General features: G+C 56.4%; 4 protein-coding genes across 4 annotated transcripts; 3 read left to right on the forward strand and 1 right to left on the reverse strand.

Annotated features, from left to right (window-relative positions):
* Positions 1 to 1,363: 1,363 nt before the first annotated feature.
* On the forward strand, positions 1,364 to 2,932 carry PG997_011759 (uncharacterized protein; the record flags this gene model as incomplete). The annotated part of the gene is made up of 3 exons (XM_066816074.1): positions 1,364 to 2,041; positions 2,086 to 2,397; positions 2,456 to 2,932. The coding sequence occupies 3 exons, from the start codon at positions 1,364 to 1,366 to the stop codon at positions 2,930 to 2,932; spliced, it is 1,467 nt and encodes a 488-aa protein (XP_066661766.1).
* An 879-nt stretch (positions 2,933 to 3,811) lies between these two features.
* Positions 3,812 to 6,225, forward strand: PG997_011760 (uncharacterized protein; the record flags this gene model as incomplete). The annotated part of the gene is given in 4 exon segments (XM_066816075.1): positions 3,812 to 3,843; positions 3,899 to 4,317; positions 4,393 to 5,531; positions 5,542 to 6,225. The coding sequence occupies 4 exon segments, from the start codon at positions 3,812 to 3,814 to the stop codon at positions 6,223 to 6,225; spliced, it is 2,274 nt and encodes a 757-aa protein (XP_066661767.1).
* A 934-nt stretch (positions 6,226 to 7,159) lies between these two features.
* PG997_011761 (heterokaryon incompatibility protein-domain-containing protein) lies at positions 7,160 to 9,629 on the forward strand (the record flags this gene model as incomplete). The annotated part of the gene is made up of 3 exons (XM_066816076.1): positions 7,160 to 7,190; positions 7,252 to 8,771; positions 9,354 to 9,629. The coding sequence occupies 3 exons, from the start codon at positions 7,160 to 7,162 to the stop codon at positions 9,627 to 9,629; spliced, it is 1,827 nt and encodes a 608-aa protein (XP_066661768.1).
* Positions 9,630 to 10,346: 717 nt separating this feature from the next.
* Positions 10,347 to 11,306, reverse strand: PG997_011762 (uncharacterized protein; the record flags this gene model as incomplete). Its single annotated transcript, XM_066816077.1, has 1 exon — positions 10,347 to 11,306. One exon carries the CDS (start codon positions 11,304 to 11,306, stop codon positions 10,347 to 10,349), a length of 960 nt encoding a protein of 319 aa, XP_066661769.1.
* Between the last annotated feature and the right edge of the window lie 528 nt (positions 11,307 to 11,834).

The following is an 11,834-nucleotide window of genomic DNA, read 5'->3' on the forward strand; positions in this document are numbered from 1 at the left end:
GTGCCCCATCCCAGCTCTTACACCACCTGGTTTCTCTGCCCTGTATCGGAACCACTCGAGACACAACTGCAGTCCTGCACGGCCGAGTCAGGCGCCACGACGCTGCTGAGTGCCGCTGCAGCTTACCCGTGCCAAGCCTGCCGTGGGAGCTTATTGCGTCGCTTCATTTGGCCGCTGCCAATCCGACAATTAGCGGTGTCTATCTTTGTTCCTTCTAGGCGCTTCGCCAATATTCCGACAAAGGACTCTCTCTCTGTCTAGTCGAGGGGGCAATATCCTTTCTATCCACGGCCGAATCTATTTCTTTGCGGCTCACGTGGGAAACGACTAAATTTCCACGGCCGCCTCGTTTTAGTCTCGTTAGCTCAGTGCATACTCATGTTCGCCAGCGATAGCCGAGTCGTTCTTCGAGTGCGATGGAGCACGTACCCCCACCATGTCACAATAGTGAAGGAGACTGGAGACCAAAATGTGCCAAACCAGGGCCCCTGCTCCACCTTGAGCCGAGTCCCTCCAACCTTGAGCCGAAGGGGCTCCGCCAAGCAGACGGGCTAGAGAGTGACCTATAGGACGAAGCAGCAGCCAGACTCGCCAGAGGTAGGAAAATCGCTGGGCTAGGCCGACTACGCACGCGCTTCAGTTCGCGCCGTTGCGGGATGGTTGAGCTAGATTGCGCTCCTGGGCCCTATTCTGCGCTGCGACCAGCTGGGGGCTAGTGCCCATGCCGCGGCCACCGGACGGCCTCGAAGCTTATTCGCCAATGCCCTGAGTGCCCTGCGCAGGCTCGAGTCCCCTGGGACGGCTATAGGCGGCATTTCGCCCTCTTCATTTCCCCACCTACGCGATCCCACCGATAAGCAGGACCATATCGCCGTGTCATAGCCTCCATTGGTACGGCTTCTCGTTGGCCCAGAACGCTGGATGGATCGGGTATCTGGGAGATGCGTTCTGCCTATGCACCTACTACCATGCATTGCCTTGGCTTGCAACCAGTGGCACACTTTGATGAACCGCAGGCGCAGCATCACCTGCAACCTTAAGCCGTTGCGAAAACCGGAGATAAAGCCCGCCCCGATGTTGCTCGATGCCTGAGTAAGGAGCATTATTTAGGTTGGATAGCATCGTCTGCCAATTCAGTATGCTCGCCCTCTCTCCAGTCCCATTGTTGTCGTCGTTATTACTATTGTTGCATCTTCCTCGTCAGCTGGCATAGCCCTTGTTTCTTTGTCGTTGCCACCAGAACAAGACCATCTATACCCTCCAGACTACTTTGCGCTACTACTACTACTACTCCTACTCCTACTTACTCCGCACCTCGAGTTTTACCTCCTCCATTTGTAGACCACAGAACGTATTACTGATCATGTCCAAAGTCACGGTGTTGGGCGGACCTACGGTCGTGCCTGCCATCCGAAGAGTGCCAAACACGGCATCATGTGGCCTCTTGGTCACACGGGTCATGGCCATGCACAGAATGACGGCCACCATGAATAGAACACATCAGCGAAGGGGAATGCAGACCTCTTCAAAACGGCGTGCGCCCCCGTCGGCAGCGGATTCCCTGGCATCGCCCACCAGCAACCTCATCACACCCGCAGCAACTGAAGACGCCAACACCATGGCGATGAAGCAGACACCTCTCGCCGTCCTCCCTCTTTCCACCGTCATCCGCACACTCTTCACCACGACGGTTTCATCGTCCCGCATCCTGCTGCCGCCGTCGCTGGCCGTCATGGGCATCCTGGCCCACACGAGCAACCCGATCCTGAACCCGGACAAGAACCCGCTGCTGCGCTTCTTCATGAAGAAGACCTTCTACGCCCAGTTCTGCGCCGGCGAGAGCGCGCCCGAGGTCCGCCAGACCATCTCGGGTCTCAAGAACATCGGCTTCACCGGCGTCATCCTCGGCTACGCCAAGGAGGTCGTCCTGACCAAGGAGCAGCAGCAGGGCCTCGAGTCGGACGGCCTGCCCACGGGCGCCGCCGCCGAGGAGTGCGTCCGCAACGAGGTCGTCCCCTGGGCCGCCGGCACCATGGAGACGGTGCGCCTCGCGAGCCCCGGCGACTTCGTCGCGCTCAAGTTCAGCGGCGCCGGCCGCCAGGCGCTCTACGCGCTCAAGAACCGCCTTCCCCGCCCAAGGAGCTGCGTTCTGCCATCGACGCCATCTGCGACTTGGCGCGCGAGCGCGACGTGCCGCTGCTGTTCGACGCCGAGCAGGACGCCGTCCAGCGCGGTATTGATGATTGGACCATGGAGTACCAGCGCAAGTACAACACGACGCCCGGCCACGCGCTCATCTACGGCACGTACCAGGCCTACCTCAAGTCTTGCCCGGCCACCTTGGCCCAGCACCTGGCCCTCGCGGGCAAGGACAACTTTACACTGGGCGTCAAGCTCGTGCGCGGTGCTTACCTGGGCTCTGACCCCCGCGAAATCATCCACGATACCAAGGGAGGACACTGACGCGTGCTACGATGGAATCACCGAGGCGCTGATCCGCCGCGAGTGGAACACGGTCCTGACTCCCTCCGAGTCTACCAAGCCCTCCGAGTCCTTCCCCCTCGTTTCCCTGGTCCTGGGCTCTCACAACCAGACCTCGGTGCGCCGCGCCCGCGCCATCCGCGACGCGATCCCCGCGCACGAGGGTACCCGCGAGCTTGCCATTGCCCAGCTGCAGGGCATGGCCGACGAGGTTTCTTGTGAGCTGGTCGCGGTCAAGAAGGGCGATTTGGTCCGCGATGGTGGTATTGAGAAGACGCGCGCGTACAAGTACATTGTTTGGGGCTCGACCGGCGAGTGCATGAAGTACCTCCTCCGCCGCGCGCGCGAGAACCGGGACGCGGTGCAGCGGACTAAGGATGGGCGCGACGCCATGTTCGGCGAGGTTGTTCGCAGAGTGCGGGCGGCGTTTGGATTCGGCGCTCGCGCCTAAATCTTCTGACTTGGGCGACTTGAGTCAGAGACCAAGCATATGATGACGAGATGATGGAAAAGGCATATTTGACATTGAAAGAATCATGAGCGAAAGGCAGGCGGTACTATTTGCTTTTACCACTACACATGGGGTGTTCCGGATTTCTTTGGGGAGTTGTCGGGGGAAGCCAAACCGGCGTTTATATTTTCGGAGTTTGATCCTAGCCATCTGCTATAGATTGCATTGCTTGCGATACATGAGGATTTGCTTTTCGGAAGAAAGAGACAGAGGGCGCATTAGCCATGTTTGTGGTTCATAGCTGGGTGTGTATTGAGGTGGTCATACAGAACAGACACAAATGCACATATACACGTACCAACCATGACTCGAGCACGACACGATCAGCGATATAAGACAACCAAGTGACGCGCGCTCGGGGCAACCAGCTGTATGTCCACTAATAGGCGACTTATCGAGTACCAAGGACCAACCAAGCATCGATACTGGGAAACGACCCACGATGTCTATCATTCGAGGCTAGTGCTTACTTGAGTGATGGGTGTTAGTGATCTCACTATACTTGGCACACACAGAACCACTATACCAAAACTCGGTGGAAGCCCCGGTACCCCGTTACATCGTCTCCGAACTACCCAGGTCGACGAGCTTGGAATGGGCCGATCCCCCAACATCATCCCCGCCTGTCTCGCGACATATCTATTTCTATCAGCCCGCCCCCGGAGCGAGTCTGGCCTCATTATGTGTCGCGTCTTGGTTTGTTCCAAAGGTCCATGATCCTATGTCGAGCCTTCAGACTACATAGTAGAGCACACGAACCACCCGAGCCAAATATAGCTGTCGAAGAACTCGGTTCAATTGCCCAAGAACCCAATTCAGATGGGCTCGGACCAAAGCGACGGCGTCGCGGTGTTATGCGAGCTGTGCAAGCCGCCCTTGCGACTTCCCCTGGCTGCCATCCAAGAGGACAGAGCCGGAGGCAGGAGGAGAAGGGCCCGGAACCGAGAGCGGCACGACTGCCCTATGGAAAAACACACCCGGGGACTTTTGTGTTTCGGCCCCCGACTATTCCCGCACCGACGAATGGCCGGGCCTGCCGGGCTTACACGCTTCTATCGCGGGGACTGGCTGCGACTTCTGCCGGTTCCTCGCGACGACGGCGCTGGCGTCGGCGGAGGCGAGGCAGTGGCTCGAGGAGACGGAGGTCGTCGGGGCGCTGAAGTTGAGCGTGCGGTGGCTGGCGCAAGCGCAAGTCAATGACGACGAATCTGTCGCCGGCTGGCTGTTCCAGGTGTTGGTTTGGGATAATGATTGGGAGTATGAGGTCGAGCCGCCGTTCGACGATGGGCTGCTCGTGCTGTCCTTCCCGGTGACTTCTCGGTCAGGTAAGTTAGTTACATCACCTATCCTTTTTTTTCTCCTCCGCACAAGTATGGCTGAATAGTATATCCCCCTACTAGAAGAGGTGACGAAATCGCGCCTGTTCCCTCCGCCGGTCGAATCGTCGGCTCTGGAAAGGGCGCCGGTCGAGTTCCTCAGAACCACGCTGGCCGAATGCGCAGAACACTCGCGCCCCGAAACCAAGACGACAGCAACGCCCGTGTTCCTTCCGACTAGACTAATCGACGTACGAGGCGAGCTTCCCCGCATCGTCGAGCTCAGCAACGCGCCCTTGGATGAAGAAGAGGACCGGCGATACCTGGCCCTAAGCTACTGCTGGGGCGGCGCCTCGCAGCTCCTACTCACGCGGGAGACGGAGGCAGACCTCCAAGCCGGCTTCTCGCTGGAGGCAGAGAGCCTCGCGCCGACACAGCGGGACACCGTGGCGCTGGCGCGGGCGCTGTCGGTCCCCTACGTGTGGATCGACGCGCTGTGCATCCGGCAGGGGGACCGGGCGGACTGGGAGGCCGAGGCGGCGAACATGGGGCGCGTGTACGGCGGGGCGTACTTGACCGTGTGCTCAGTGGCGTCGGCGTCGTGCGGGGGAGGGGTACTTGGACCGCAACTCCGTGGTCCCCATCACAATACCAGTCGACCCGGTGGCGGATCCGTCAGGGGCGGAAGGGGGACGTACGCTTTCCAGCCCCTGATGTGGTCGTTCCGGTCCGATGACGCGGAAAATAATGAAGATGAGAATGATGAGGACACGAACAACAGCAGTAGCAATAACAACAACTGGGGCCAGTTCAGCCTGGGCAACAGCCACTGGAGCACCCGCGCCTGGACGTTTCAGGAGATGATGATGTCGGCGCGCAAGCTCTACTTCACCACGTCAGGCATGCACTTCGTGTGCGGCGAGCGCGTGCACCGCTCCGAGTACCCCTACGCGCTCGAGCGGGAGACGTTCGCCGAGGTCGGCAAGTACTCCATCAAGGACAACTTTGGGCTCGAGGAGATATCGAAAATGGAGGACCCGGACGAGATCTACCAGGAGTGGGTGTACTGGGTCGTCATGGGGTACGGCAACCGCCAAACCACGAACCCGACGGACGCGTTCCCTTCGCTGTCGGGCTTGGCGCATATGTTTGCGCCGCTCCTAAGGGACGAGTACGTCGCTGGATTGTGGGCGAAGAGGTTGGCGTCGGGGCTGCTGTGGGAGGTGCGAGGAGCCGGACGGCACCCTCGAGTCGCTTGTGTCCTACTACAGCGACCCTGGACCAGCAGCATCCTACATCGGCCCCTCGTGGACCTGGGTCGCCCGCGGCATCGTCCACCAGGAGACGAGCAGCTTCTACCTGCCCGACTTCGTCGACGAGTGCGAGGCCCTGAGCGCCGTCTGCGTGCCCAAGGGCTCCGACCCGTGCGGCGAGCTGCTGAGCGCCTCGCTTCATGTGAGGGCCCGCGCGTACCCGGCCGCGCTCGGGTGCTGGCCGGCTGAGTACTGGGACGACTCGGTGGCGGACTTTCGGTTGCAGCGGGAGGCGGGGAGTCCCTCGATTCGGTGCGTTTTCGATTTTCAGACTGGCGCTGAAGACGAAAACGACGAAGGCGATGATGACGAGGACCAGGCCGAAGAAGAAGGAGAAGAGGGAGAAGAAGCAGAAGACGCAGCAGCACTCCAAGGCTGCGTCTTCATCCTCATGGCAAGTTACTATTGCCATCAATACGAGTTGTGGAAGCTGGCCGGCCTCATTGTCCACCCCGCCGATGATGAGGATGATGCGAAGGGAAAAGGGACACGGTTCATTCGCGTAGGTCGCTTCACATCCTGGTTCGAGTCGTCGGAGCAGGACATTGCGGATATTCGTGAGATCTTTGGGCAATACGGATCCAGAGACTTTGAGATAATCTGATAGACCAAAGCTACATACGCTATTGTGAAGAAGTGGTGGCGAGAGAGATAGCCCAGGCTGAAACATAAAGATAGGCATCAATGTGTACACATCAACAGATGCGTACAAACCGTGGTCTCAACATGATTCGAAGTGATGCGACTGAAGTAATGTCTAGATACTTGTCCACTGATTATTATTCCGCCATAGGATTGTGCTACTAACCGGGCGTAGCATTGACTCTTGCCAAGATGAGGCCGGAGTAAGCGAACTGAAGCAGGACCCTACCAGCGCTGGATAGAAGCCAACCCCGAGACCCGAAGGGCATACAGGTAACTGTCGGTAGTTGAATGGTCCAGTCGAAAACCTGCCCGCCTGTATAGCCCCCGCGACTCCCTTCCACATAAAGCCTTATGGCGCGCACATGGCCGGGTGTATTTCAATCGAGATATCCAGAAAATTTCCCTTCGTAAGAACGCAACTCAGTCTCTCTACAAAGTAACTCGCACAATATTGCACGCGCAGGGTCCGTTTCAGCTCTTCCTCGGTGTATCTCATCCGTGCATCTAGTGCGTTCTGGAAAATGAGTCTACCTCTACCCAACAACGGCGTTGCGACTCTGTGCGACGACTGTCGGCCGGCTTTGCGACTTCCAACGGATACGGATAGTTGGATATTAGACGTACACAATTATTGCCTTACTTTAGTCCTTGACTATGTGCGAGATGATGTATGGCCTTTATTCCCGGGTTTACAGGAGTCTATCAGAAAGACTGGCTGCGACTTTTGCCAACTCCTCAATACGACTTTGACGTCCAAGGAGGTAAAGTCGGACTTCGGTAGCTTGGCAGTCAACTCGGTCACGCTCACATTCAAATGGTGGGCTCCAAGGGATCAAGTTCGCGATGGGAGGGTTCTGCGAATCGAGCTTTGGCACTCCACATGTTTCCCAGTCATGGTGTTCCTTCCGGTATCTTCTAGATCACGTAAGTCATTTCAGTGCTCCTTTTTCGGTTTATTTCAATTTGCTGTGTTTCTAAACAAAAGGCCTGGTAACAGAAGAGGTCGCAAGATCGTACAATCTTTCATCTCAGATCGAAGCGTCAGTGCTCGCAGAAGGGCCGGTCAAGCTTATCCAGAGTTCTCTGGACCATTGTTCAAAATTTCACTCTCATCACAACACCGAGACACCCGAGTTCACACCGACTAGATTAGTGGACGCATTGAGCGAGCGCCCCAGGGTAGTCGAAATGAACGCACCCTTAAGTGAACCGCAGCCAGACCGAAGATACATGGCACTAAGTTACTGCTGGGGAGGTAAAACACAGTTCTTGCTCACGCACGACACCGAACAGACACTCAAAGAGGGCTTTTCCAAAGATATTCTATCAGCCACACAGAAAGATACGATAGAGTTGGCAAGGGCTCTCTCGATCCCTTACGTCTGGATCGACGCGTTATGCATCCGTCAGCTGGATCACAGTGATTGGGAATCACAGGCAGAAGTCATGGGCAAGATATACAGCGGCGCCTATCTCACTGCCTGTGCCGCATCGTCGTCTTCCTGCGAGGAAGGATACTTACAGCGAGACTTTGTTGCACCGATCGAAGTGCCTACGGATCCCGTATCTGACCCGTCCGGGACAGGCGGCACCTACTTCTTTCAGCCCATCAGATGGTCTTGCGGCAGTGAATTCGGTTTTTATTACCAGGCCCCATTCAGCTTGGCGAACAGTAAATGGAACACGAGGGCATGGACATTTCAAGAAATGAGGATGTCTACGCGCCTACTCTTTTTCACCACATCTGGATTACATTTCAACTGCGGGCAGTACAACCACTCAGAGTATTATGCATCGCAGGTCCCATCATACCATTCAACTATTACATCCGTACGAGATGCCTTCGAACTAAAGGAACTTCATCAAATGAGCAATAAGTCGAAAGTTTACGACGCATGGTACGAAACGATTGTGAACAGGTATGGGGATCGGGAAATGACGAAACGGACAGATGCCTTTCCGTCCTTGTCTGGTCTTGCACACACGTTCGCTTCCCTACTCAAAGACGATTATGTTGCCGGACTATGGAAGCAGGAGTTAGCGCTTGGTCTCAGTTGGGTCAGCCGCAAACCTGCCCTCAAGTCACTGGAGACTCTCTTGTCTTCCTATAACAGTACCGACCCATACATTGGTCCGTCATGGAGCTGGGTGGGTCGTGGCGAAGTGCAGTACATCCAAGGGGGCTACCACATTTTCAATGTGTGCCAGGAGCTCAGCGCAGAATGTACACCCAAGGGCGCCGATAAGTGCGGTGAGCTGGAAAGTGCCTCTCTCCGGGTCAGAACACGAGTATACTCGGCAAGGTCTGGGACCTGGGTTTTCTCCAGGGATGGCACCAATATAAATTACATTTATCCGGGAGGGTACGGCTGGATTGATGCTGTGTTGGATTTCAAGAATAGCCACCAGTCTGATCTTGAGGATTGTATTCTCATACACATTGGGACCTTTTATCGGGACAAAGGAATCCCTTATGGACTAATCGCCCATCCAGCGGATGATGGAGTAAGATTTATTCGAATAGGTCGTTTTGAGGTCTACCAAGACTGGTCTGGGGGCAAACCAACAGAACTGGAAAGGGTACTCGAGTTTCTCGGGGAATGCGAAATAAGAGACCTCGAGATTATCTAACATGCTGAAATGGGACACACTCGTAGTAAGTTGGACTAAGCTCTTGGGTCGTACAGTTCACTAATTCGATTCCCGGCAACGGGATATAGTGGGATACCTGGCTGCATGGTCGATGAGTAACTAATCCGTTCATCTGTTCATGAAGTGTTTCACATTTGCTTATTCCGGTATTTCTCTAATACGGGATAGATATCAGTCGGCGCATGGACGTGGTTCGCTCCTTCAACCACGCCGCCCACGGGTGCTGAGTGGCAGCTGCAAAACAGACAACAGAAGCCACACTGAGCTTTGCTCTGCGGGATTGGAGTTACCGGCGGCGAAAATGCCCCAGGGGCGGCGCGCCTTGCGAGATTCCCGGTCTGCTGGCCACCAAGGCCTTCCGGACCCCTTCGGGTGTTGGGTCGCGCTGTGTCCCTTGCCGTCGGTCTCATCACTGACTGATGTCCTGTTTGGAAGGCACACATCCCGGCAAGCCGAGCCGGAGGCGATGCAGCACGTATGCCCGCCTTCCACTCGAAAAGAGGCGACCTTGGTCTCCAGCGCGAGCGCCGTCAAGCAGCAGCCGAGTATGACCAGCCCCTCGACGGCGAGAACGCGCGATTTGGCGAACTGAAAGTCACCAAGTCCGCCCAACTCGCAGTACACTTAGACGGAGGCGACGCAGTTCGCCCAGGGAGCCGGTCATCTGCTCGACGTCAACGCGAAGCTGGAAGGGGCGCTTGGCCCCAGTAGCCTTTCCTCTGCCAGTATCCACTTCCACGAGTGAGCCGGTTTTACGAGAGGAACGATGTGGGAATTGCATCGTTTGCATGGGGCCCCAGAGTCCTTACTACGCAGTCGTCGACACTACTACCGCGATAGGGCCACGGGGAGACGACGGATGTGCAAGTTGGCTCGGGCGAGAAGAGCTTACTTGAAGTTCTCATGCCCAAAACCTCTGTGTTCATGAGATGTAGAGCGAGAAAAAGGGTTTCCCTGAGGGGCGCGGTCCCGGATTTCTTTCGGGGGTTGGCCGCTGTTTTTCATATTGAGTAAAGGGGGGCAGAGAAGGCCAGCAAGGCTCTCCAGCGTTTCGGGCAGTGCGGCCACTGAATTGGGAAACTCATATGTTTCGTGTGATTCGTTTTGATATCATGGCGTTGCGGGAAATAGTCTCGACAGGTCAATTATGAGGCAATTCAGGCAGTGTACATGCGTGTGCGTTTCTAAGACAGGTCAATCATATAAGTCATTGGGGCTTGGTAAAGTAACATTAAAACATTTTCCTGTCAGTAAACCGTCCAACGAGTGTCCTGTGGTTCGCTAGACCTCCAAAATCCATAACTCGTGAATGTGGTGAGTCGTATCAACTCCCCTGAAAAGCAATTAGTCTATAGACCGCGTATTCTCTTTTGGCCCTTTGATAGCCTGTACCTCCATAGTCCGAGAGGACAGTCGCTGCTGCTCCTCCTAGGCCAGGACCAAAACGCTCGTTCCGTGTTCCCCGGAGTGGCTCGAGTCAATCAGCACATGGGCGTTCATAGCCATTCTCGAGCCGATCTCGCCATAGCTGATGATCTTGACTTCGTCCTCCTTCTCCTCGCCGTCGTCCCAGCCCTTCTCGGGGCCCCAGGCTAGGTCGCAACCCTTGGCCGTAGTGGCTTCGAGCAGGGCCTTCATCATGGCGCCGTTCTTCTTCACCGAAGGGTTAGCGTCGAACTCCACTGTCACAGCTTGCGGCAGATCGTCCAAGACGGCAGCCAAAAGTTCGCGCGAGAACCGTTCGTAGAAGCCGTCGGAGTGGCGGAACCCCTTGAACATCTCGTTGGAGGGGTCGCACTCGACGAAAACCTTGACCCGGCGCGCGGACACGCAGTCCTTCAGGCCGAGCCCCTCATTGACGACCCAGCCGCGGGGAGGTCGGTTCCATCCCGGTCCCAGGCGGAGCTCGAGCGTGTTGATCATGGAGCGCTGGTTCGGCTTCATCCGGGCGAGCAGGGGCTTCTTGGCCTTGAAGAATTTGCCGTAGATGGGGAAGAGGCGCACGGGGTGTGTGCTGTAGAATACATAGCTAGCCTCCCGGTGGATGAGGCGGCATGTCCGGAGAAGACCGAGTCTCTTGTGGTAGCGCTTGTAGTTCTCGAAATCGAGGTCCAGGATCTCGCCGAAATTGTCGAAATGGTATTCGTAAATCTTGATCCGCAGTTCCGAGGGCAGATCCAAGAACCGAAAGGGGACGATGGGTCGGCGCTTCGGTTTGGGGGCGTTCTCGATCGGCACGTCGATGGTGAGGTCGCTGATGTTGAGAGTCAGGGCCGAGACTGGGTCGGACTCGGCTCCTGTCGCATTCTTGGAGGACGATACGGGAGTCGGGCCGGGCTTGGTGCCAGAGGCACGCGAGCCTTTCGCTCCTGTAGAAGGACGTCGCATGGCGGCTGTCGAATGTGGGTGCAGTTACAGTATGTACTGACTGGGTGTTGGATGCAGGCGGCGAACGTGAACGATGAATCGGTCGGTTTCGCGGGTGGAATGATGGTGGGGTCAGTTCCTTATCGGAGGTAGTAGCCCAGGGTCGATACGGATCGTGTAGGATGTATCTGGGGTTGCTTGATTGAATCTTGTGTCTAGTGTAGTCGTTGAAGTTGGAACAGAACGAGGCATGCCGAGGGTGGTGCCATCGCGATGTTCTCAAACGAATGACAACCACCCTCTAAAACGCAGCTCCCTTAGCAGCCATGGTTGTAGGGGTCTGGGTGGGATAAGTGGGAGTGTCGGCGGAGACGGGCGATGGGTGTCGCTCAAGTCAGTGTCAGTCAGTGTCAGCGGTGTTCGGGTCGCGAAGATACAACTCCAGCGAAGCACTATGGACTAGAGGAGGGAAAGGATTCAATAAGAGACAGGACAGGATACGACGGAAAGAGTTGAGGCAGATGAGTAAGAGGCAAAAGTGAATAGATT

Source organism: Apiospora hydei (genome assembly GCF_038363865.1).
Source record: "Apiospora hydei strain CBS 114990 chromosome Unknown utg000009l_segment0_segment0, whole genome shotgun sequence".
Taxonomy (NCBI): domain Eukaryota; kingdom Fungi; phylum Ascomycota; class Sordariomycetes; order Amphisphaeriales; family Apiosporaceae; genus Apiospora; species Apiospora hydei.